This window comes from Lissotriton helveticus, chromosome 8 (genome assembly GCF_964261635.1).
Source record: "Lissotriton helveticus chromosome 8, aLisHel1.1, whole genome shotgun sequence".
NCBI classification, from domain to species: domain Eukaryota; kingdom Metazoa; phylum Chordata; class Amphibia; order Caudata; family Salamandridae; genus Lissotriton; species Lissotriton helveticus.
In genome coordinates this window covers 1,041,336,197-1,041,362,026 of record NC_136069.1, presented here as the reverse complement: position 1 = coordinate 1,041,362,026, position 25,830 = coordinate 1,041,336,197, and the positions used below count along the sequence as shown (strand labels likewise).

The 25,830-nt window shown below is 44.2% G+C and overlaps 1 protein-coding gene across 3 annotated transcripts in view; it reads left to right on the top strand.

The window, feature by feature from the left end:
• Positions 1 to 25,830, top strand: part of BCLAF3 (BCLAF1 and THRAP3 family member 3) — a 525,957-nt gene that overhangs the window by 360,437 nt on the left and 139,690 nt on the right. For 2 of the 3 annotated variants that reach the window (XM_078657893.1, XM_078657894.1), the window contains exon 10: positions 9,492 to 9,606. The exons of the other annotated variant lie outside the window; for it this stretch is intronic. In XM_078657893.1, the coding sequence (XP_078514019.1) occupies positions 9,492 to 9,606 (115 nt within the window). The remainder of the gene's footprint in view (positions 1 to 9,491; positions 9,607 to 25,830) is intronic. 3 annotated transcript variants of the gene reach the window in all.

Sequence of the window (25,830 nt, the reverse complement as noted above, 5' to 3'; positions counted from 1 at the left end):
GGATGGACTTCTCGAAGCTGTCGGAAAAAGAGAGAATGTTGGCGCAAGGATCAGAAGTGTTTCGTACAAAGTGTTTTCTATTCAAGATCTTTATGTTGTTCCTAACCGTTTCAATGCTACTGGTGGGTGGAGTATATTTTGGGATTCAATTATTATTACCTTCCATTTCACCTACTCCTCCTTTCTACAACCTGAATTTCGCTTCCACCGTTTCTCCACATTCTTTTCACTTACTGCCCCAACATGAGCAAGTCAGACGTGCGGAATTTAGAAACAATTCCTTTGTGCAACTTTTGCATCAGCATCAGTTGGTGGTAAATACTACAAATTGTTGGGTGTGTGGGCTAATGCCGCATACCATGGACAGGGGTATTCCATATTTGGTTCTCCCGTACAGCCCCCAAGGGTCAGTTCGGGCATTCCAAATCATGTTCCGTAGTGCACTAGATTCCTACCCCCATCGAGAGCCACGCTCAGCAAGCTTTGGTCCTGGCCCGTACCATAAGTCTCTGGCGACAGCGATTGCTGATCTAGATAGAGACATTTTTGATGCTACGCTCATCCCAAAGGAGGAAGTGCAGGCCTACAAGTACCTTAGTGAGGCTGAGTATAGTATATCAGTGGGTGATAGACAGCTTAAAAGCTCACCTCCAATATGGATTGTACCTCACCTAGGCCACTTTTGTCTGCAAGGTCGTGGCCGAAATCCAAGAGCCCAGCTTGGGAAGAGTGCTTGTGTGGATACTTACGTTCTACCGATGCTTTCTTCCCCTGTCCTTCTGACTGCCAAGGGTACCTATTTTGTATGTTATGACCGAGCATATACGTGGTTACCACACGACTTCTCAGGTACCTGCTATATTGCAAATCTCTTGCCCCCGACTTTCACTGTTGCCGCCGACTATCACAAAACCAGAGTTGTGAGAGGTGTCATTAGTAAAGAGGATACTTCCGGTCAAGAAGCAGGAGACTTCTTCAAGGGTTTCCTACCGTTTTGGGGCCCGATGGTCAATAGCAGGAATCTGAGACAGTTAACTCGTGTAGTGGAGTCAACTGCTAACATAACTGCAAGTGCCCTTGGTAATCTGACAGCGGAGCTTCAAGCGGACAGGCTCATGACGTTACAGAACCGTATGGTTCTAGACGTTGTTCTAGCGGATAGAGGTGGGGTGTGTAAGGTCATCCATTCGAGCTGCTGCATATTCATACCTGATAACGCTCCAACGGTTTATCAAGCCATCTCCCAGTTGCACAAAATCTCGGAGTCCATACTCGTGGACGAGGGAGATTGGACGCTTCTAGGATGGTTTTGGGGTCCAATGTCAACTTGGGGTTGGAAGATTCTGATGATTATAGGGGTTGTCATGACATTTCTGTTCACGTGTTGTCTTTGTGTACAGTGTGGTCCTGCCTTATGTGGCCTTTGTGCTACAATGTGTATAAGAAGGCCATCTGTTTCCAGAGAGGCATTGATGGATAGAATAATGTTTCAGCAACACCTGAATGATCTGATGAGTATCGAGATCGACTCTGATTTCGACTAGTGCTTGCCTACATGAGGGCAAAAGGAGCGTCTGAGGTTCCGTGAAAATCGTTACTGTGTTTTGGGCCTTGCCGAATATGGACGAGTTTGGTATCTATGAACCGTAAATGGCGAGTTCGGTAAGTGTACGCGTTTTCACTACACTACCTGGCATGGTTCGCCTCATTTACGTGTTTCTACATCTGAACCCTTGGGTTCCATTTTGGATACGGCATTCATTTTGTTTCTTGCCCTCACGTAGTCAGTGAACAGGCAAGTGTCCGCATCGTGACCTGTTAGTTCCCAAGCCATACGGAAGACGCATATTCCTTTCATGCGTCTTTATGACCGGAGGAATGACACTGCAGAGGCAAATGGCTCAGCTTGAGGGTAATCTTGTCGTACCGGCCTATTGTTTCAGCCATGCACGTGCTGAGATCAAGCTCTTTGATCCTATGATCATGTTTCCAATATTACCCCCACACTCTTTCTTATGGTGTGCCTGACTTCCTAGCAGCTGTTCTTGTCTCTTTTCTCTTGCTTATTTACAACTCAAGTGGAATGTACCTAATGGTGGGAAGATGTGCTTTTACAGTTGGAACTGGTGATGTTAATGTAATTATGTTCCGGGGTTCTGAATACATGAAAGCGATCCTTTTGAATTTTACTGTGGGAACTGAGCTGTAACCTTTTGCTTACATATTGTGCAATGACAAGATCTTGTATAAAAGAGAGCGACACACAAATGCAATTTGAAGCAGACTCTTGGAACCTACACTCTGTTGTACTTCCCATGACTTTTGCATCCCTGCAGTAATAAACGCTGATCTTTGACGCCGAAGGAAGTCTCCTGTGTCTCTGTCTTTAGTGCGCCAGAACAGGTATCCCACGAAGGTTTAAGGTGTTGTTCCCTGGCACCGCTGGGCCTTAAATAGTCCAGTCCTTCACCAGGAAGAGGACTGCGGGCGTACTACTGGTCATCAAGCAGTGAGGACATTTGTGAATGCACACATTGCCAGTGCCGTAACTCTGAAGCACATGAACTGTAATGGGGTGGCCTAATTTGACTCTGCAGGTGCTGGGGGGTACATATTGCTAAGAGGCTGCATCTGACCTACGCATGAGCCACATGGACGCTTGGCCTTGACGGTGCTGGACTGGATGAGATGAAAAGCTGTAGTCCTGAAAGGGACTTGGAGCGACACATAGTGTGCGAGGTGGTATTGCACTACCCTCCCTCTCAGAGAATCGACAGAGCACTTGATGCTGTGCCAGAGTGGTGTTGCTCAAGGGGGCGCCCTGTGTCTCACAACATGCAGCCATCTCACATCAACTCGTCATGGGCAAGTTGGACAAACTGCAGTCCAAACTACAATTCCTTCCTTGCAGGACCCCCAAACCAAGGTAAGGTGACACAAATGTGGCAGAGTCTGGGTCAGAGGCTGCGGATCCCTCAACAGACATAGAACTGAAGCAGATACTGAACACCATGCTACACAGCCTGACACAAATCGATGGCAAGATAGATGCACTAATGTTTCGAATGGATCAAATGACAGTGTGCCTGGATAAGCATACTGAGAGACTAGACACAGTAGAGAAGAGAGTCACAGAGGATGTGCTGACAAGGAGTCATCAAAATCCAAAAAAGTGGATAAGCTACGCCTCACTCTACAACTGAAGATGGAGGGCCTGGAAGTGAGATCCAGGAGAAACAACATCCAAATAGTGGGAGTAGGGGAGTCCACCAACATGTAAAATATGTGGAGAACCTCTAAACTACAAAGATCGAGATGCCGCTTGTGCAAAGCACGAGAACTGAAACATTGCACTATGAGGGCTCTGAGTTATCCTTTTATCCAGATTTTATTCAACAAACCCAGGATTCACTAAGGCTCTTCCTACCAGCAGAGAGGTAGCTACTTGAGCGCCAGCTGGAATACAGTATGCTATACCCTGCCAGGCTATGGGTCATGGGGGGAGGAAATTAGCATACTTTACACACACCATAGGCAGGTATCACACTTCCTTAAACAGAGGGAGGGCATCGAAACCCGGCGTTAAGCACCCCGACGCACCTTGAGCGAGGAGGAAGTCATTCAGGGCCCAGAAGAACAGTAGATATTTGGGGACAGTGCTGGAGAATTGAAGAACAAAATGCATGTGGACTGTCTCCAAGACTCCGGTGATGAGGTGAAGGTCCTGCTCGATGTGATCTGGTGCTTTCACTGCTGCGGAGAAACAACATTTACTAGAACTCTGTAGTGGGCAGTGAGACCAGTGCTCCATGAGGACTTTAAAACTATATCACTGGTAAGATGGTTCTGATTATGTTGAAAAACATATATCAGGATGCGCAGGCAAAAGTGGTAGTCAACGCTAACTCCATAGGAGCGATTAATATCAACCGTGGCACCAGGCAAGGCTGTCCGAAGTCCCCTCTCTTGTTTACCTTTTTTATTGAGCCTCTGGCTATAAGAATACGCAGTAATCCTGATATCAAGCCACCCATAGAAGGAATGTCAAAAGTTAAATTATTTGCAGATGATATTATCTTATACCTTCATCCTGATAAATTTAATTTGGATAAAGCTTTTCAAGAATGTAACCAGTTTAAACGGATTGGTGGTTATAAGATTAACCAGAATAAAACCGAGGTGTTGGTACTGAATTCGGACTGCAACTTTTTAACATCAAATTTAAGATTGCAAGCATTAAAGAGCGAACCGATCAGATACCTAGGTATTTATGTCTCCAACCAATTCAATCAACTATTTACCTTGAACTATCTAACAACTTGGAATAAAATTAGAACTTTACTCGAGAGATGGACTGTACTGCCTTTAACCTTGATTGGTCGAACTTATTAAAATGTCGATCCTTCCTTTGTTGGTTTTTCTTTTTTTAAATGTTCCATTAAAAATCAATTTGTGCTATTTTAGCGAGATTGAATCGATGATTTGGGACTTTGTCTGGAACAAGAAAGTTTCAATGGTGAAATAAAGTACACTACAGCTAGGAACTTAACAAGGGGGCCTAGCTTTACCAAATATACGAACATATTACATGGTGGCAATAATGGACCTTGCAGCTCGCTTATCGGCACATAATAGACAGCTTGACATGTTTTTTTATGACAAAATGGTGCACGAGGCAGGCTCGCAAGTCCCGATATTTTTAAAAACAGCAAAGTTACCAAAGAAGACAAGATATAAGACCATCCGAGATATAACATATAGATTACAGTCTTTTTTTAAACAGGAAGTGGGGGGTGGTTTGTGCTATTTGAAAATAGAGGAGTGCAAGAGCCTGGGGGTTCAAATCCACTCAAGCAAACTTCAAAAATGAATGGAGACGGGCTTTGGGGATTTGGGGTCCTTCTTTGTTTCAGGGAGGCTCATTACTTGATAAGAGGTTCTGGCTAGGTCCGATAATAAACTAAAAACGGGATTTCTGGAATTTATTCAAATTATTAATTTTATACATAAATATAATGTGTCAGCTGGGGAAAGGCCCCTGGCTAGTGCCCTGTACAGAGCAAAATTAACAGGACTAGAGAATTGTTATAAACTTCTTAGGAAGGGGGAAGCCTCTCCTTTAGTGGATGCTATCTTGGTCAAAATATCCCAGGAAACCAACTGTTCCTTTTCGAGGCGGGAGAGGAAGCGGATTACTGAAGTGGGTCATAAGTCTCTCAGAGCGGCCAATTTTAAAAGATTGGCGTTCCTATCCTATTTGCTGGCTTACCTCACTCCTAAATCATTAAGCAAACGCTATTTGGGAGTAGAAAAAAAATGCTTTAGATGTCAGCTACATGAGGGGGTGATTGGTTGCACATTTTTTATACATGCCCGAAGCTGTTGGATTTTTGGTGTAAGATCTTTTCTTCAATAAGCCAGGCCATAAACAAAGTAATTGAACTCGAAGCCGAAATAGCCTTGTTTGGCATCTCAACAAAGAGAAAGGATTTGTCTAGTGCAGAAGTAACTTTCACTGCAATCTGCACTTTAGTTGCCCGTTCTCTAATCCTCAAAATTGGAGGTCAGAGGAGGTACCATCTTATTTTAAATGGGTAAACAAAATGAGAAGGACGAAAAAGTTTGAGGAGGCGTATGCTAAAAGAGTAGGGTCAACGAGAAAATTTACAAATATTTGGAAATATTTTCCTATTAGTGCATCCACCACTACCACATAGCATTTCACATGGGAATATACTAATAACACACAAGGCCGGAGGTAGAGAAATGAATACTATTTACCGTAAAAGCAGCACTATAGTTAAAAATATAAGGCACGTTTGCACTTTAAAAATCTCAGCACTTTAGCACTTGAGCACTTTAATTTAAAGGCTCAATTGGAATAGAGTATTCAGTTTTTTGCACTAGCCGTGTGTTAGCTATTGAGGCTGCTAAACTGTTAAATAGTAATTGAAAAACTGAATGTTTCTTTTTTTTTTTGGTTCTTTGGTTTTAGCTGTTTTTTTGTATTTCCATTTTAATGGCTCCTAAATGTATATAAATGATTGTTGCTGAATGATATGAATTATTGGATTGCACTTGAATTCATTCTGATGTATAATTATCCCTGATGAAGTATGTTTTATTTCTGTATTTTTTGTATTTCTCTGCTCTGCTCAATAAAATTTTATAAAAAAAATAAAGATGGTTCTGATGAATGTCCCAGCGGCCTACACATCGAAGTGCGGACCTTGGAGAAATCTCTTACAAGATCTATTTCGTGAAGGGACAGGGGGGCCGAAAGTGATAATATTTCATGTTCAATATGAGGGCGGGAGTTTTGTGGAAAAATGAGGGGTATAACCTATACTCCCCAGTTTACAGGGATGCAGGCTAGACTGTTGTCGCATTGTTTTACTAGAGTCATTATAAAATGGGCTGGACCCAATGGATAGCTTGTAAGGGGTGGCATTAACCCTTATGTGTTCATCACTGAATACCTACTGTGGGTTTTGGTTATGTTTTGTAAGGGGCTTGAGGGGAGTGGGTGGGACGAAGTTCAGCCATACAAAGTTTGAATGCTAATGGCCTAGAAAGGGCATTATCAGGGGTTGTTTTATGTTGGATATCCTCAAAAACAAGTGAAGTATATTGATTGACTGGTCATGACCAACGCTTGCTGATTAGAATACCATACAGGGTGACGTAAGGCATAAAGCGGGAGAACAATCAGCCACTACACAAATACGATTTCTCACGTGAAAAGCGAAAGGACTTAATGATCAAGAGAAAGGTTTGAAAGGTGGTGGCATACTTCAAGAGACGAGCAGTGCAAGTGGCGATCCCACAAGAGACGCACCTAGCACAAAACAGCAGCACATTGACCCTACAAGGCCGTTATTGTGCAGCGGGATTCACCTCACATGCCTGTGGGGTTCTCATATGGGTTTACGGCAGGTCTGAGATACAGCTAAAGGAGGTATTTGTTGACCCAGGAGGCAGGTATGTGGTGGCCCTCTGTCATAAAGGCTATTTAGAAATGGTATTGGTTTACGGCTCCAATTATGATGACCCACAGTTCTATCATGCACTTAGTGCTATTATGGTTTGCCTGGAGGAGAAAGTAGATGACCATGATACTAGAACCTCTTGAAAACTGTGCATCTCTATAAATAATCCACTATAATGCATGCTGACACACAGTTCCATCATGCACTTAGCGCTTGCCAACTGCAATGGGGTGACCTGCCGCAAGTCTGGGGGTGGGGGAGTGATTTGTAATTGTGTACTGAATCCCGCACTTGATCGTCCAAAAGACCCACCCCGCTGTACCTCTGCAGCCGCCCGGGCTCTCCATGAAATGGCAGATCTACTAGACCTGGTGGGCATATGGTGATGTCGTAACCTCCGGGGCACAGGGTTCAAGCATTACTCTGCTGTGCATGACACACACATGCGAATTGACTACTTGCTGGTGTCTAGGAGTCTGGTACCACGGGCCCTATGCTGTCAGCCTCTCCCATGCACTTATTCTGATCACTCACCCATAGTGCTGGATCTAGAGTTTCTGGGTCAGAGAGCAGCTGCGTTCACATGGCTATTCCTCCCTTACTCCCTACTAGACCCTGTCTTTAAGATTGAACAAGAGCAATCAATAAAATACTTTTTCATTAATAATGTGGGATCCGTTGACAGTTTAAACATTTAAAGTTTATATCAGAGGCATTACGATTTCCAAGTACTCCACGATGGTAAAATCCTTGAGAGACAGGCTGTCACATCTAGAGAGCTAGATAGCTGACTTGTATTTGAGACATCAACTCTCTGGAGACAGCAATCTATTAGGAGCGATTAAGGCAAAATTGCGGAAAATCATGACACCACCAACAGGGAAGTTGTTCACATGGGCAAATATGCCACGGCTAGGATACATGGAAAGGGGGATCTCCCGGGGGCAACTTTAGCATCTCTGATGCGTCCCAGACAAGAGGCAGGGGGGATTCCAGTGCTTCAAGACGAGGAGGGTCTAATGTTGAATGATGTGGATAGTATTGCGGATACATTTCACAGATATATGCAGACTTATACATGCATCGCCTGTAGGAAGCTGGGTTTCTTTTGCAGTAACCCCCCACTTTTTGCCAGACTACTGATGTACTTTGACTCAATGTGCCCTGAGTCCTGCCAATCGGGTCCCTAGGCCTGTGTTCTTTCCCAAAACCATACCTTGTAACCCCTATTGGCACCTCTCTGGCCACACGTCAGTCCCTTGTAAAAGGTACCATAGGTACCAAGGGCACTGTGGCCAGGGAAGTGCTGCAGCACTTATTGTGCCAAACTTAGACGCCCTGTACCTTTACACACACACGCACACTGACATTGCAGGCTGCGTGTTTTGTTGCAGAACAAAGTGAAAAGTCGACATGGCACACATCCCTTTGTGCCATGCCTACAACCCACTGCCCTGGCATAGGTCAGCCACCCCTCTCGCTGGGTGCACTATACCAGGGGTGAGAGTACAGGTGCATGAGCCCTGTACGCCTACAGTGTCTAGACTAATTCTTAGACATTGTAAGTGCAGTAATGTCATTAAGAGTATATGGTACTGGGAGTCTGTCATTACGAAACACTACCGCACCATAATGGCTTTACTGAAAACTGGGAAGTTTAGTATCAAACTTCTCAGCACATTAAACCCACACTTACAGTATCCCGTCAGATAAGTTCCCTTTGTTTTCTTTAAGCTCAAGATTTGTCTACACATAATTGGAAGCATTATTGACTCAGTCTACTCGGGCCATGCGTTTTGGGCACCGGTTGTAGACTTTTAGATTCGACGTATTCACCTTAATCTTAATAATACAATATCACTCAGTGTACCATCGATGAATCTGAAAACAGCATATGAATAATAAACCACAACAGGCATCCTTCATCTCACATGGTTTCGGTAGTTTGCAGGAAGTTGGAAGTCAGGTCCCAACCTTGTAGAAAACCCACAATAAGATAAGCACACAGGAAACGTGTGGTGAGTGCACACGAAGACACTAACAAGTGAGCGAATACACACTCATCTAATGGGACTTAACACACAAGTTTCTGACAGCACAATTGTCCTGAAGGGTACGAGAGCAGACTCTGTTTGAGGGTGAAGGTCACAAGACCCAGCCCCCACAGGAACGGCATCGGGCTGGGCCAGCCAATCAATAGATTTCCATTACGGAGAGGGCCAAGTACCAGTTCAAAATGTTGATCTGTATAAAAACTATATATCATAGCAACCTCAATACATGTCTCAAAATCTGATTTTTTACCTGCATGATGAAAGATTTTGGAGCTTTCTCTCGGGCACTTCGAAATGTTTCCAGCTAAAACAAACCTCAGGTGAAGTACCCTGCATTGAAACCTGCTTTATCTAACACCACTAATGTCTCTTGCTCGTTGCTCTTGATTTGAAAAACTATACTCATTGGCTTAGTAATTACTATTTCATATCTTGTACATCAAATCAGGGAAGAAGAAAAGCCCAGTTTTTCAGAATATCAAAGCCCTAAAACACAAGAGTTCCCGAAACCCAGCCGATTCATGAGACAGCCGTTCAGAAGGGGTATTGGGCGATTTCATATGGTAAGTTGAACTGCAGCTTTCCTAAATTAAAGCAATCATACACCCGCATTCTTCGTCGGTAATGTTGAGTCTAAGCTAGTGAGTTTTATGAAAATTCGAAATGTCAAAGTGTGTGTATATATATATATATTTTTTTCTACGCGAGCGGAGAATTTTTATATATATATATATATATATATATATATATATATATATATATATATATATATATAGTATAGTATAGTATAGTATAATATTGCGGAAAGAGTCCCCGATGGAGAAGAAAATCGACTTACCTATCTATACATATTGCTAAGGATGTTTGCTCTACTTTAAAAACAGTTGTTGACAAAGCTAATAGCTTTGTGTATGTATTGCAACATTACAAGAGTAATGCGCACGCTAATGGTGCATTATTTGATCCAAATTGTATTTGTCTGTTCACCGCAAAAACAACTGCACATTAATATAACTCGGTTTACAGGCACACTATTGAATGAAAGTGTAAAATCTAACTCTCACTAGTACTGCCATTGTAAAAGGTTGAATAAACATCAGTGATGGCTACCTTATTTTTGTTAATCAAATTGTATTGTTTCGAAAGTAAGTCGCAATAAAAAAATAAACCGAATTGCTTCCCAGTCATGCCCACTACTCCACCCGTCCCAAATCTCCAGCAGTTACACAGAAATTGGGTTACCCACAGGTACATTCTCCAGCATTGAGGACAAACCATAGTACTCACACCATTTACCCCAAATGTAGTGGAATTTTCGAGGACAGCGTCTTGTGATGTAAATCGGCCCTTGTTTAGCACACCAATCCGCTCTGGATCTCCATAGTGCCAGGGTAGGTGATTGTGGTGACTTAAAATTTCTTGCAATGTCTTTTTTGGCCACTAACGTTGCAAGACCGACCAGCGTTCAGGCGCCCCTTGCTCCCCAGAGTTCATCAAGAATACCCAGGAGAACAATTTTCGGTGTCAATGTTAGAGGTTTAGCTAGAACTCTGGATAGGGAATTACCAATTTGAGACAAATACTGGGTGATCAACGGACATTGCCACACCATTTGAATGAAGTCTGCCTCAGAGGAGGAGCATCAGGTGCAATTAGGTTCAAGAAGGAGGCCAGCATGCCAGAGCGTCATGTGTGAGGTGTAGATAGTGTGCTTGAATCAGTCTGAACCATGCTGAAATGACAAGCTCTCTGGGGACAATGCAAGCCTCCCGCCATTCCATATCATCTAGGTCACCAACCCATCTCTCCAACCTCCACCGGAGCTGGTCCAACATTACCAGGGCATTGCAAACCAAATGAGTGGTAAAGCTAGGAAATCCCCTCGACCCAAGCTGCCCATCAGTAATTTAGCTTCCAGGGGGCCAATTTCCGGCGAATCAGTCAGGTTTGTCTAATGTCCGATTGCGTGTCTCAGTTACAGGTATGTATGAAACTGTGTGGCCGAAAGTTTAAAGTGGGTCTGTAGGTTTGCAAAGGTGCGCATGTGAGAGCCCTACCACACGGCCCCCAACATTACTATCCCAATCCAATCCCAGTGTCGAAACCTTTCCAATTGGGCTGTGTGTTTCAACTAGCCCCCTCTCCAAAAGGGGGGGGGGGGTGTTGGGTTAACTTCTTGTCCCAACCGAGGAATCTATTGGCAGCCTGCCAAACCAGAAAAGTCGTTCTAGTAAGTTCTGGTATATGGAGAGGAACGAGCCTGCCATAAAGGTAGTGTAGTATATAACCCCACCCTAACCGAGACGAGACAGTTTCCAGTGTGTATGCCGGGTTGCTCCAACCCCAAGTCATCCAGTCATTGATGACCAAGAACTGGGACACCCAGTAGGACAGACTGATATCAACTACTCCCATGCTATCAGAGACAGAATAGCGACATGTGTCAAGAGCGATGCAAATACTATTTAGACCTCCACAGAGGAGTCTGCATCATTGCAGCAGCTATTCCACAAACAGCTGAGGTGTGGATCAAAAAATGCCCTCTATTGAGGTTAAATTAAATGTCCTTATGAAAATCTTACAGCCTGGCCCAGCCACATCTGAGCTCTTGCTGTCTTTCAATAAAGCCCTCACTGACCCCTTAATGTGCACCTGGTCAAAACCCTGTTCGTGCTCACTAGTTAATTAGCTCAGGCCGGCATCTGGAAACCCTGATTGCCTCTCTAAACATCCTACTCCGCAAAGTCTGGTTGTTCAGGCTTCAGCAAGCAAGGTAAACCCCAATTAATTCTCCATGACTCCCCCTTATAGGTAGTCTGAGCGTTGAGACCTTCAAAAAACGAACGTTCTTTTCAGCAATCCTAGCATCGAGATTGGTCACTTTAGCTTGTTTATTGGGCTGATATACGCATGCCCTCAGACATGGCCAGTAATATATTTCCTGCAGCCCCCGAAGACCTTAGGGCCTCACTGGCTCAAACCATTCAGGATGATAAAAATGTGGCCAAATTCATCGGTCATGTTGGCTTGATATTGCTGATTGTCTGGGAAGGGTGGTAGGCACTGTGGGGATTCTCTGCTGTGCTTGGATGAGCTCCAAAGTATTGTCTGTTGGTAAACATGATTCTAATGGATATGCCTCTCAGTGGCTCGTACCCGCTTGTCGAAAAAAGTAAATTCTGCCTTGGAACTTTTCAAATATAGTAGGGCACAGCAAGTTCTCTGGTTTTTTACTTTAACCTATCAATTTGCTCACCAGTTTAGGGTATTCCGAAGCCACTCCAGTTGACTGGCATATACACAGCGTGAGTGGCACCCAGCCTCTATTGCAATCACCCTAGTCCTTTCAAGGCCGATACGTTGAACTGGCAGGGAACAGGCAGGCCACCATGAGCACCTGTCCTCCCAGTCCCCTTCCCCTGCTGCAACAGCCACCAAGCTGCTGTAACTTCCCATTTATGGTGTATAACTACTCTGGGAAGCAGGATCCAGCACTGTCTCCCAGCACTGTAGTGATCCCTCACGTCCGACATATGGGTCGTTCAGATCATTCAAAATTGCTACACTCTACCCTTTCTTTCTGCTCTGCCAAATCTTCCTCCACTTCACAGTGATTCTCAGTGGAGCACCTGTCAATTCTGTTACAAGATGTGTATGTTTTACTTTCCAAATCGATTATTTTATGGGGTGTGCGTGGGGAGCTCTCCTACTCTTGAAACTTAGACTTCTAATCAAACTGTGCTATGACTGATTAGGGTTGTCACTCCTTGGTTATACTTGGGTTAAGACTAACCTGTGGGATAGTCCAGTCATGCACTGTTCACGTGGTGTTATCTCACACCTTCTTATATTATCAAACTTAATCAACAATTATTTCAAACACTTTTTCATTCATTTAATAATTCACATTTGTTTCAAAATTCATGTTTTCAATCACATGTTATAAGTTGCTCATAAATCATTTTTAGAACACAGTTTTTACATAAGATCAGTGATCATAATATCTTTTTGAACAAATCCAATCAATATTAACTCATAACACAACTTAGTCGCGAGCCCAATGCATTTCGGTACCCGAGGTACCTTCCTCAGGGGCCTTTCTTTATATGGTTGTTGTATGTGAAATGTTATCGATATCATCAAAAGAGTTTCAAATCTGTATGCTGATACGCTCGTGCTATACTTTCACCTGTTGGATAATGTATTCGCGTATCTGATTGAACTTTCTATCCTACTTCTCCGATCTTCCGATGTTTCAAACCGCGTTCGTTTACTTTCCAATTGAGCCATTGAGAAGGTCCTGGACTCAGAAATAGGGGAGGGTTGCTACTCTCGCTATTTCATCATGCCATAGAAGAATGAGGGCTTTTGGCCCTTCTTAGATCTTTGTCCTCTCAACCCCTTCCTGCACGCTGAGCAAATACTGGCTGCCTTGGACCCAGGCAGTGTTCTGTTACCTGCAGGTCACATATTCACATATGTGTCCTGCAGTCCCACGGATGTTACCTGCTTTTCAATGTAGGCCAGGAGCCTTTCAAGTTTGCTGTGCTACCATTTGGCCTTACCAATTGCTCCTTGGTTGTTCAGGGAAGTCACGGCAGTAGTTGTTGCCCTTCTTCGGAGTTGGGGAGACCAGTTTCCCCCTAACCTCAGTGACTGTTCCCGTTGAGGCAGATCTGCCGCAATCATTCGTAGACCACCTCCAGATGACAGTAAGCATTGTTTACGTTTGCGATAAATGAGTCACACCTGGCTCCTTCGCTGAAGCTTTCCCTCATTGGATCTGTCCTGGATACGGTGCCGTTAAGGGCATTCCCTCCTTTGCAATGAGTACAGGGCATTCAGGTTGTGATCCTGATATTTCATCGGAGCACTCGCGGTGACGGTTTAGGTGTGAACGGCGCCATATCCTCCTGGTACAAATCGTAACGGGAATTAAAACCGATCACGGAGTGGCTCATGGAGCATTGAACAAAAAAGCTCCTAGTTTTTTCCGAAATTAAAGAAGAAACTTTTATTCTGGAGAATCATTTTGTTTCTCCAACTGTGCATTACGAGGATAGGGTGCGCCTTAGCGTGCGCATACCGTCCCGTAAGCTTATCAAGGTCCTGACGAATACCTGTTAAATATGACACATAGGTAGAAACATGTAGACCATATCTTTTATCCTGCACCACCATTAGTTTTTTTCACCGATAGCCCTCCTAATTGGGCAACAGGTGCCCTCTCTTTTAATTTATATCCGCAACACCCCAGAATAAATTACGTAAGTGGGTAGTTCCGGATATTTTTAATAACACGTAGTTCTTCCTTTTTCACATATAATACAACCTAACCCGCTCCACTGTAATCAGGTGTCGCAGCACACCTGGATGGCATTCGGCTGTCCGGGTGGGACCCCGATGATGAAGCATGTCACCAACTAGGTTGGTGAGTGAGGGGTCTTCTTAAGGACAAAGGATGTCCTCATTTTGGATTGTGGCTAACACACAGAATCGCCTCTATTAAGGCTGAGCGTACCTTCCCAGGTGTAACTCCCTTTTTGTTGTTAATCCTGATATTTCAGCCTCAGGCCTGTATCTAGGTGAGAGCAGCCCTGAGGCTTCTTGGCCTTTTAGCCTCCTGTAACCTCCTTGTTAAATACGTCAGGTAGCATATGCAGGCTCTGCAATGGAATTTTAAGTGTTAATGAGCCTAGCACCAACAAAACCTATCGGATGCCATTCACATTTTGGGGGTGACTGCACATGATCTGCAGTGGTGGCTGCTTGACTGCAGTTGGACTGTCGGCAGGCACATCTCCCTTCCCCACACAGAACTGACAATGGTGTTGGAGGTCATCTGTGGGTGGTGGAGATCAGAGGACTAGGATCTCTGGTAGAAGCCCAGCTTAATTTCAGTCTGTTGGAGTTGTGGTGCAGTCACCTGGCACTGAAGGCCTTCCTGCTGTTCATTACGGTGAGGCTGGTGCATGTTCTCAAAGACACCACCCCCACCACCATGTGTTACAGCAACAAGTAGGGTAGAGTCCTCTGGAGTTGGCTGGAGCGTCATGGCATTTCCCTGAATGTGCGCCACCTGGTGGGATACTTGAATGCCAGGCCAGATGAGCTCAGCTGGCGGCATCTGATGGATCACAAATGGTTTATATAACCTGAGGTGATGGAGGGCATCTTCTGGTAGTGGTAGAGAACCCTGGTTAGATCTTTTCCCCATAGTCAACTGCACAGTGTTAAAATGTTTGCCCATTGAACTTCATGTGAAGAGACTCACTAGGAGATGCATTCAGGCTGCTATGGAACACAATACTCAGATACTCCTTTCTGCCTCTCCTGCGATCCGGAAGAGATCAAGAACGACTGGACCTATGTATCCTAGTGGCTCATATTGAGTGTGGTATCTAGAACTTTGGGCATAAGCTTCTGCTCTCTGATTGGGCTACCATTTTAGGAGAATCTTCTGTTACAGCAGCAGGTCAGGGTCCTTCACCCAAAGCCCGCAGTCTGCTCCTTCATATGTGTAGATTGAAAGGGCGCCAGTTAACTTTGTTTGATCTGTCTCCTGAAGTGGTGGATGTCATCCTTGCCGCTAGGTCCATTTACGCCAGGTACTGGGACAAATTTGTGGATTGGTGTTGCGCCAGAAGACAAAACCCTTTACTTGCCAAACTGCTGGATGTTTTATTGTTTGTTTTGTCATTGGCTATGCAAGGCCTTGCATTAGACAGTTTTAAAGCTTCTCTGACCTTTTAGCCCTTTTGTGTTTGTTGGACCAACTGTCCTTCTTTAACCGCATGCGTGCGGGCGGAATTCGCCCGTACGCTGAGATTTTCAAAAGCGCACTTTACGTGACGAGCTGGGCTCGTCATCAGCGTGCGAAGAGGCTACCTCATGACGAGCCCAGCTCGTCATCAGCGTGCAAGGGGTTAAATCACCTGTTGTGATGTGGTTTATTAAAGGTGGAACACTGATTTTCCCTCCCAAACCATTTCTGATGCCACAGTGGAACTTTAATTTGGTCTTGACTTTTCTCATGTGTACTCCTTTTGAGCCGATGCACAGCTGCTTGTTGTGTCTTATTATAAAGACTGATTCAGAAAAGGGGGTGGTGATGAACAGAGTGCCTGAATTAAGCAGACCACTCTTACCCAGTCCAAAGATCAGGGCTTGATCCATCACCGTTTTTTACCTCACTGCACCATCCCAGCTCAGAACTTGGCTATATGCAAATTAGTCTGTTCCTGTCCCAGTGCATGATGGGAACAGGGCAAACCAAACTACCAAGCCAATTCTTATACTGGGAAGGAAACAAGCTTCCGGGGACCGGTTTCTGCCATTTCAGGCGTCGTCGGCCCGGCTTGCTTGAATCCTGATGGTGCAATGAGCTAAAAAACGGTGATGGATCAAGCCCTGATCTGTTGACTGGGTAGGAGTGTTCTGATTAACTCAGATACTCTGTCCATCACCACCCCCTTTTTGTAATTATTTTGGCCACCATGAGTGTGGAAGGGTATGCTCAGACATGAGTCCCTTGCTCATTGCACCATCAGGATTCAAGCAAGCCGGGCCGAAGACGGCTGTAATGCCAGAAACCGGTCCCCGGAAGCTTGTTTCCTTTCCAGTGAAGAATTGGCTTGGTAGTTTGGTCTGCCCTGTTCCCATGATGCACTGGGCCAGGGACAGACTAATTTGCATATAGCCAGGTTCTGAACTGGGATGGTGCAGTGAGCTAAAAAACGGTGATGGATCAAGCCCTGATCTGTTGACTGGGTAGGAGTGTTCTGATTAACTCAGATACTCTGCCCATCACCACCCCCTTTTTGTAATTATTTTGGCCACCATGAGTGTGGAAGGGTATGCTCAGACATGAGTCCCTTGCTCATTGCACCATCAGGATTCAAGCAAGCCGGGCCGAAGACGGCTGTAATGCCAGAAACCGGTCCCCGGAAGCTTGTTTCCTTTCCAGTGAAGAATTGGCTTGGTAGTTTGGTCTGCCCTGTTCCCATGATGCACTGGGCCAGGGACAGACTAATTTGCATATAGCCAGGTTCTGAACTGGGATGGTGCAGTGAGCTAAAAATCGGTGATGGATCAAGCCCTGATCTGTTGACTGGGTAGGAGTGTTCTGATTAACTCAGATACTCTGTCCATCACCACCCCCTTTTTGTAATTATTATAAAGACTGTCTTCCTCTTTGCAATCACTTTAGCTAGTCATCTCAGTGAACTTCAGGATATCCCTACACCACTCCTTTGCCCGACAAATTGGTTCTGAGGTCTAAGGCAGCCATCTTGCCTAAAGCTAAGTCTCCCTTTCACGTTGGACAATCCATCACCTTTTTAGCGTTCTTCGCCCATCCCCTCTGAAGAGAAAGTGGGGCTTAATTTGCTGGAGACCAGCTGGGCTTTAATTTTATATGATCGTGTCAATGACCTTCTGGTGGAGGATCAGCTTTTTATGAAGTTCTCTAGGGAATGAAAGGGAAAGCGGTGCAGGGGAGAACCCTTTCAAGGTGGATAGTTCTCTACATTAAGATCTGCCACATCGAGGCTAGTTGAGTGAGAGATGTTCTTAAGACATGTGATGTCTGGATGCTGGGTGCCCCTCTCCCCACCTCCTTCTCGCCCTGTGCTCCACCGGACGGTGTGACACAGGAATGTCAGTCATTGTGTATGTGTGCTTGTATGCCTTTTCCCTCTCCTCCACCCCCCAAACGTCCACCCGCCTCCACTCAGGCGAAAGTGGGGTGCCCATATTGGACTATCCCCTAGGAGATGAGCTACTACTATGATGCAGATCTGTTTCTCTGTTCTGAATCAGGACGTTACCCTGCTAGTTCGATTTTTATTTTATCATGTGTACCATACTATTTGCAAAATTCAAATAAAGAAGAAAACAAAAACAGATCTGCCAAAATCGTCAAGACGCAACCTATAGAAGGTCTGATGTATCATTCCACCAGATCCAAGGCTTCTACAATTGTGTTGGCACATGGATACCCTGTTATTAATGTCTTTTAGGCTGTGACGTGGGCATCCATGCACATGTTCACAAAGCACTACTGCCTTGACAACCAGATCAGACAGTAAGGATATTTTTACCTGTTCGGTTATATAGGACTTTTGAGTCTCGGTCCACTACTCAAACCCTTCACCATTGGAAGTCACTGTATTGATGTCTATTCAAAGTTGAGGAAGCTGCAGTTAGAAGTATTCATCAGAAAAATGATTTTTGCCTTTGGTAACACTCTAACTGGTTGATATTCCATTTAACCGCAAATTCCTCACTGCCATCCAATTTCCAATTCTGTGGAGTGGTCTCTTTTTACTTTGCAAATAGGTCCCAAGTTAGAGACCTGCCCACTGCCACCGACAATTGTTTTGAGGTCCATGTCTGTGGCGTGTAAAGAGTCAAGAAAGAAACGGACGTCAGCGCAGGAGTGTCTCATATGCATTTCTGCTCTGTCACTTCAGGGGAGAACAAAGGCAACATGGAGCCACACAGCACCACCCAGTGGTGTGCAAGAGCCCTGCTAAAATAGTTTTCAGATCCAGTCTGGCTCTGGAAATATTCTAAATGGTTGGACTTGCAGTTAGATGGATCTACCCATAGATTTCTAATATCTCTCCCTCCTCCCTGTTCTGTGGAGTGGCCTCTTTTTAACATCTATAAAAGTCCAACGTTAAAAATCTGCCCACTAATACTCCCAAATGGTCATTCTTCACGTCTTAGGGCCTGGAAGGTTTTTTATTTTTTTATTTAAAAAAAAAAGTTTTATATAGCGCAAACTTGACCCGAATCAGGTATCAGAGCGCTTTACATAGCACCAGTTACGTTACATGAGGACACACATTCATTTTTGTTAGTCACGGGGAGATTAAGTGATTTGCCCAGAATCACAGGACATTTTTGGCGTTGTTACCAATACTCGAACCCAGATCACCAGGTCCGAGGTCGAGCGCCCTAGCCGGTAGGCCAACTCATCTCCCCTAAAAGAGACAAGCAAGAAGCTGAAGTCAGCATGTGGTCTGGCAGTTATATGTGGCTCCGCCCGTCACTTCTGGGGTGGTATGAAGTTAGTACAGAGCTGCACTGTGCCACCTAGTGAAACGTGAGAGCACTGCTAGTGAAAACTTTCTGGATTTAGTAGGGTTCAAGTGGAATATTATAAGGTGGTTCAATAGAATATCTACCAGAAAGAGCATTACCGAAGGTAATTAACTTGTTCATGTTTGACACAAGTTGTGTAGAGCCCATGATGTGTCTGCCTTTTCTACTGTTCATTTAACACTGGATTGCATACGAAATACAAACTCTATATTTAACTTCCCCACCATAGTGATTCCTAATCTATCAGTGAATGCTTCACATCCTGCAAGCAATACATTATTCCACCCTTCTTAAAAATAGGGTAATGTGTCCATCTTGGGCCTTTTTGTAACAGAAGGCTTTATGCATGGAGAACCTGTAAGCCAGAGCCCATATATTTCCGGGTGCAGTAGCCAACGGAGCATCTCTATCTTGGTAGCACTCCCATGAATTCTTAATGTATACCTTCATTTCTTATGCACTCACCCTTCAAGACTACATATTCTAGTATAAAACACATTGTCGAAAGAAAGTAGAGAGACCCCACAACAATACGTTTGTTAACATAAACACTAGCAGTTTAATGCATTTTGAACAATAGTCCGTTCGACTAGAAGAAGAGGAATCAGTCTTTGTTGAAATCTTGAGGTGAGTTCTGTCTTCCCGGCTACAAGTAGGTGGCAAAGCTGCAGCATACTGCATGTCATTAAAAAGTAGGGCTTTCTTTATGGTGTAATTTTAGGTGTTCTAGATTTCTCATTGCATATTGTATGTGGGATTGTTGGAGCTTTTTCTGGACAAAGGTGAAGACCCCCTGACTTCTTATAAAGCTATGGTGAAGTCTGGGAAAAGAGAGTTGGTTGACCCTTGATATCTTATGTCCTTTGTTGCCCTCTCTAATCAGAGGACTGTGATTCAACATACATTTAAGGATAGGGTGAGCACAGTCTCCCTGGGGTGACCTCTGTCAGTGAGTGATGTAGCCAAACATTGGTTATGGTTTGTTCTCCTGAAGATGTTCATAAGTAGGATTTCTTCAGTGTTCATTGCATCCTGCGACTGTTGATTCTGTGTTTTCCACTATTCTTAGATTGTTCCTTCTAGAGTGTGCTTTTAAGTCCTCATTTTTAGTTTTTTAGCTCCATCGCCTTTTCCATCTGAAGTAGTTTTTCGTTGTTATGTTATCATCAGTATCAGAAATGTGGCACTCGAGTGTATCTACTCAAGTGGCATGTTTATCTTATCTTTCTTTCAATTGGTCCATCCTTATCATTAATATATTGATTTCTCCATTAATTGATATTAATCTTCTTGGCATATTAGGCTAGAGTGATTTGACACTGACTTTGTTGTTGAAGTCCAATAATTCCCTGCTCTTTTGGCCTGTGAGGTCTCTTTGATCAAAAGTAAGTTTAGCCTGCCAATCAGTTATTCCTACCCCGCATCAGCTTTTCACCTACCTATAATTCTTGTGGCAGAGCAATGTAGTACCATTGTATTACGTAGTCTGTATATTCTGGTTGTAGGGTGTGTGGTCCATTTGTGTTCATCTCATTTTATCCTTCCTTTTTATGTACTCCCCTATTTTTAGTGTGTGACTATGAAGGCCACCACCCCTCCTTCTGACCGATTCTATGGTATCCTCTAAAGTCTAGGGTAAGGAGCAGGGTTTTTAACTTTGTTAACCAGTAACCTTAGTGGACATTGTCTACTATACCGGGTCTAGAATTCTTATAACCCTGGTAAAATAGGTCCAGGGCATTACGGTCATTGGACGTACTGGTGGATTTGTTTCAATCATAGCTAATATGAGTGAAGGTTACCCCTACTTGATCATAGAGGTAATGTTGTTCCTTTACCCACTCACACTCACGAGATATGTCGTATCATTGGCATGTGTTGGGTGATAATTACAAGCATGCAAGGATACCTATGGTTTTAGTCATGTGATTTACCTATGTGTACGTTGGATAAAAAATAATCATGTCTGGCACTCCTTTATGTTTCATTGGACATGATTTTGTGTTTAACTCTTCCCCGCTGCAGGTACGTGATGATTTACACATAAGAGTATCCCAGGTAGGACTCACTTGGGCACACTTTAGGTGTACTCCCCCGCTTTAGTTTGTAGGGATATAAGGGGACACCCGTAACTTTGTCCAGCAGGCATCTGATAGCCCTGCCCAGCCCTCTTTGTCTTTTTGTGTGGGCAGAAACATGTTGGCTTACTGCAAGGTGGATTAGAGACATAATTCTCTTCAGGGTCCCTCGACGTGTTTGGTTTTAGCGCACCTCAGGTCCTTACAAATAAAGGTGATAACCGAGGCACCTGAAGGTATTTTTAATTTAACTGGATCCCGCTTTTGTCCTGTAAGCTTTATGTAAGAACTCCTTACTTTGGTCAAAATCTTCGCGGAGGTTGTGTCACCCCTGGTAACACCATCTTACCAGGGTGGGGAGAGGATGCCTATGATGAAGCATGACACAATATTGTGTGTGAGGCATTCTCTTCTACTAAGGATGTCCGCCTAGATTTACCTTGACTACACATGACTTATGGCAACTAGTTCTTCACATTTAACCACGGTTTCCTTGCTTGTTACATTGGTATTGGCAACCTACTTCTTTTGTGTTTATTGTTTCGTGCGTGGGGACAGTAGTTTTGCCTCATCTTCCCCTGACGCTCTCTTTAGTTATTTAGGTAGCTCCAGATGGCCTTTCCAAGTTTTATGACCTGGAGCATGCACATAGAGTCCCGGCTCAACTGCCCCGCCTTGGTGCCCCACCTCGACCAATAGCGGCCTGCTTCCTACATTTTAGAGACAAAGTTCATTTCCTGCAATGGGCTACAGCACATGGCCCTTTTGTGGTGGATAACGCCAAGGTGTCCTATACCCTGACTTTACCTTCCAGGTCCAGACCCAGAGGGCATCGTTCATGGTTGTGAAGAGGAACATCCAGGACCTAGGTCTACCTTACTCCTTGATGTACCCCGCCTGACTGTAAACCCAGGCAGAGGATAAGGTACACTTCTTCCCCAACCCGGCTGTGGCATGGTACTGGATTGAGTTTTATGATAAGGATACTGTGTGGTGTGGAGTGACGTGCAGGACCACCGGCGGCTGTTGCAGAGGTGAGGTCAGGACGCAGGGGCACATCCTGACCTTCAAAATGACAGTTGGCACTGGAACGATGTAGAGCAGTGGAAACCACTGCTTTGCTGGGGACCCGTTTGGCTCCTCTCAACGGTGTCTCTGGAACACCATGTATCTTTTTCTGATTTGGAGAACTCAGTTGTTAATGTGGCTGGAGAACACTCTACAGGGGGTCACCCCCTGCACAGTAGATTACCTCATTTGAAGTCTGGTTTGGATATGTTGTACAATTGATTGATTTTGATTTGAGTTTTTGTAAAGCGCAAAGAAATGCCCAGAGGCATCTTTGTGCTAAGTGACAGAAGTTACTAAACAGCTACAGCTTCTATTGACCAAAAAGCCAGGTTTTTAGAGACTTTCATAACAGCAGCAAGGATGGATCGGTTTTCAGTTCAAGGGGAAGCAGATTCCAGTTCAGCGCAGTACAGACAACAAAGCTCCTACATCCCCAAAAGGATAGTTTGGAGGAGGGGACTACCACATTACTGGCTGAGCTTGAGCGAAGAGTCCTGCCTGCACATACATCTAAATGTTTCCCTCAAATAAGTTAGACCTGAGCCATGGAGAGCTTTGTATGTGATGCACAGAGCCTTGAAGACAATGCGCTCCCTCACCGGCAACCAATGTAAGCTGTTAATAGCCAGTAAGGCAGAATGAAATCTATGAATCTCCAGCAACATTGGATCAGCAGAGTTTTGAAGGATCTGTCATTTATACAGTGACTTTTTTTTGGAAGATTTTGGTACACACCATTACAGTTATCCACTCTGGATAACACAAGGACTATGACAAATGTTTTCAGCAATTCAAAAGGTAGGAACTGCTCAATTTTTCTGATGATGCGTAAGGTGTAAAAAGAAGTAGAAATTACCTTATTGACTTGTTCCCTGAAGTGTGTCATCGATCAGAACAACAAGGTTTTTTTACTTTTTATCCAGGATCGAGAAAAAACCTAATTCAGCTAGCCACCAAGAAGTGGACCAGAAAGAGGTGTTATTGCCAAATAGGATGACTTCCGTCTTTGAGGAGTTTGATTTATGACAGTTGTTGTCCATTCATTGGCTCACTGCGCTCATACTGTTTCGAAAGATATCACTTGTGTCTGGTCCCTTGCTAGAAAGACAAACCATATTCTGGGTGTCATCAGCATGGGACACTAATGACAACTCAAAGGATTTCACTAAAGATGCCAAAGATGTGACATAAAGATTAAAAAGAGTTGGGCTCAATGACTAGCCCTATAGGACCCGGCAAGGTCAAGAGAGGGGTTCAGATGTAAATTGATCCAGGGAAACAGATTAAACGCAGTCTGTAAGAATTGAGGGCAGTAGTGAAAGAGCAGCACCCTTGATCCCTAAGCATTCTACTGGTCGATCAAAAGGTCATTATTGTCCACGTCGAACGCTGCAGACTGGTCAAGTAGGATAATGGCTGCATTGCCAACCTTATCCAAAGATTCCTTGATTACTTCCGTAGCCACTATTAGTGTTGATTCTGTACTATGACCTTTAAGAAAGCCAACTTGCGCTTTGTCTAACAGTTACTTGTTGTCCAGAAAAGCATCCAGCTGCGAGTTTATTGCTTTCTTAACAAGCTTGGCACAAAAGGACAGCCTGGATATAGGTTGATAGCTGTTTGGACTGTGGACATTCAAATTAGATTTCTTCAACGGTGGAATGCCTATCGCTGATTCCCACTGTTTCTGGAAAATACCTGTCTGCAACATGCCAATAAAAATCCTCATTAAATGAGTGGCCACTAGGTCAGGCACTAACTGCACAATCTGTGTGGTGGGGGGTGGGCACCGGTCCAAGGGAGATCCAGACTTAGTGCTTAGGATGGCCTGTTTGACTTGTTCCTTGGAGAGGTGCTCAAATTCCGTGAAGGGGATCCAACTTTGTCCCTGAAACAGATGTCCTTGCTAATCAAGTTTTTAACTGAGTTTGAAAAAATTCTATTGAAGATGATTTCAGCTTTATTCTGAAAGAACTGTGCTAATGAGTCACAGGAATCCTGACTGTAGGCTGCTGAGTTCGGGTGGCAGGTGAAGAAAGTTTGGTAACTGTTTGAAACAAAGCTTTGTTGGAGCAATGAGTGGATTCAATTGATTTGATGTAAAATGCAGATTTTTCTGTGAGAGTAAGTTTTTATCATGCTCAATCAGGACTTTATATTTCTCTTTTTCTACTGGGTCATAGGTTCTTCTCCAAATGCATTCCTGTCTGTAGCATCCCTGCTTAGCGGCTAGAAGTGTGTTGCCAAACCAGTGTGCTGAAGGCTTACTTCGCGTAGATATTTTGAGTTTTGCAGGGGCCAATTTATTGAAGGTGGCGTTTAGCCTGGCTGAATAATTTATCAACATTAATTTAATGTTGTTAGTCTCTTCTAGCTGTGTTTCAGCAAGGATGGAATTAAGTTCCGAAGCTTGGACCAAATGCCAAGCATGTGGCACAGCTGGTTTTCCTGAAACCTTATTGGAGGGACTTTTTCCCAAGAGCATAATTTCCCAGAGGACTGCACTGTGGTCTAACCAAGTTAAAGGAAGTAATTCTGGGTTAGACATGGCTGAATTATTTGAAAATATGCCATCCAGTGTGTGTCTGTCTACGTGTGTGGAACCACCGACTATCTGTTCTAATCCCAGCCCCAACAGGGTATCAACTAAAACCTCTGTGTCAGGATCCATCTGATTCTCTGTGTGAAAATTAAAGTCACCTAGTAGCATGAACCCTGATTTAAAAAGTGAGAACGCCAAAAGAGAACCCATAGCCTAAATATGAGGGGCTCTTGGCCCTGGTGGATGGTAAAGAAGAAGACCACTGAAGGATTGTCTTTTGGTTAGCTCAAAGTTAAACAAAAGCCCTTCATATTAAGAGGTCGGGCTGTAGTAAACATGATGGTTGGAGTCATGGTAACCGCTGTCCCGCCTGCTTTCTTATGGGCTCTATCCAACCTAAAAATAGCATAGCCGCACGGAACTGCCACTATCATCTCAGGACCTTAGGAGTGATCTGCCCAAGTTTCTGTTACAAAACCCACATTTGGGTGGTATGTGTCCAAAAATTCAGCAAATTCAAAATTATGTTTAACCAGTGACCTGGCTTTAATTAGTACACATTTAAACTTTAAGTTAGGCGTAGAAGAGGTATTTACCAAATCCAGGTTCAAGGAAATGGTTGAAAGTACCTCTTTATGAGTGTTAAAAGTAATACGTTTGGTGTTACATACTTGACAAGTGTCCCATAGCTCGTCTGGGGTTGTGGGGCTACGTTTGGGGCCATTGAGGGACTTCCCTGAGGGTTTGAGAGCCAACAGAGCGTCTTTCGAATAAATCTGCTGCACCGGGCTTTAAGGGTTCAGCTGACCAGAGGGACGGTCCTTGGGACTGTCCATGTGCAGATTGGCTTGCATTCGGCACAGACATGCTCTGTGATTTCCTAAGTAGCCTGTCATAGAGAGAGGCGGTGTCTGGGGGCATTCCAGAGTCCAACGCTAATGCAGCGCACAACGCTAAAACAGGTAGGGGAAAATGTAAACTGTTCT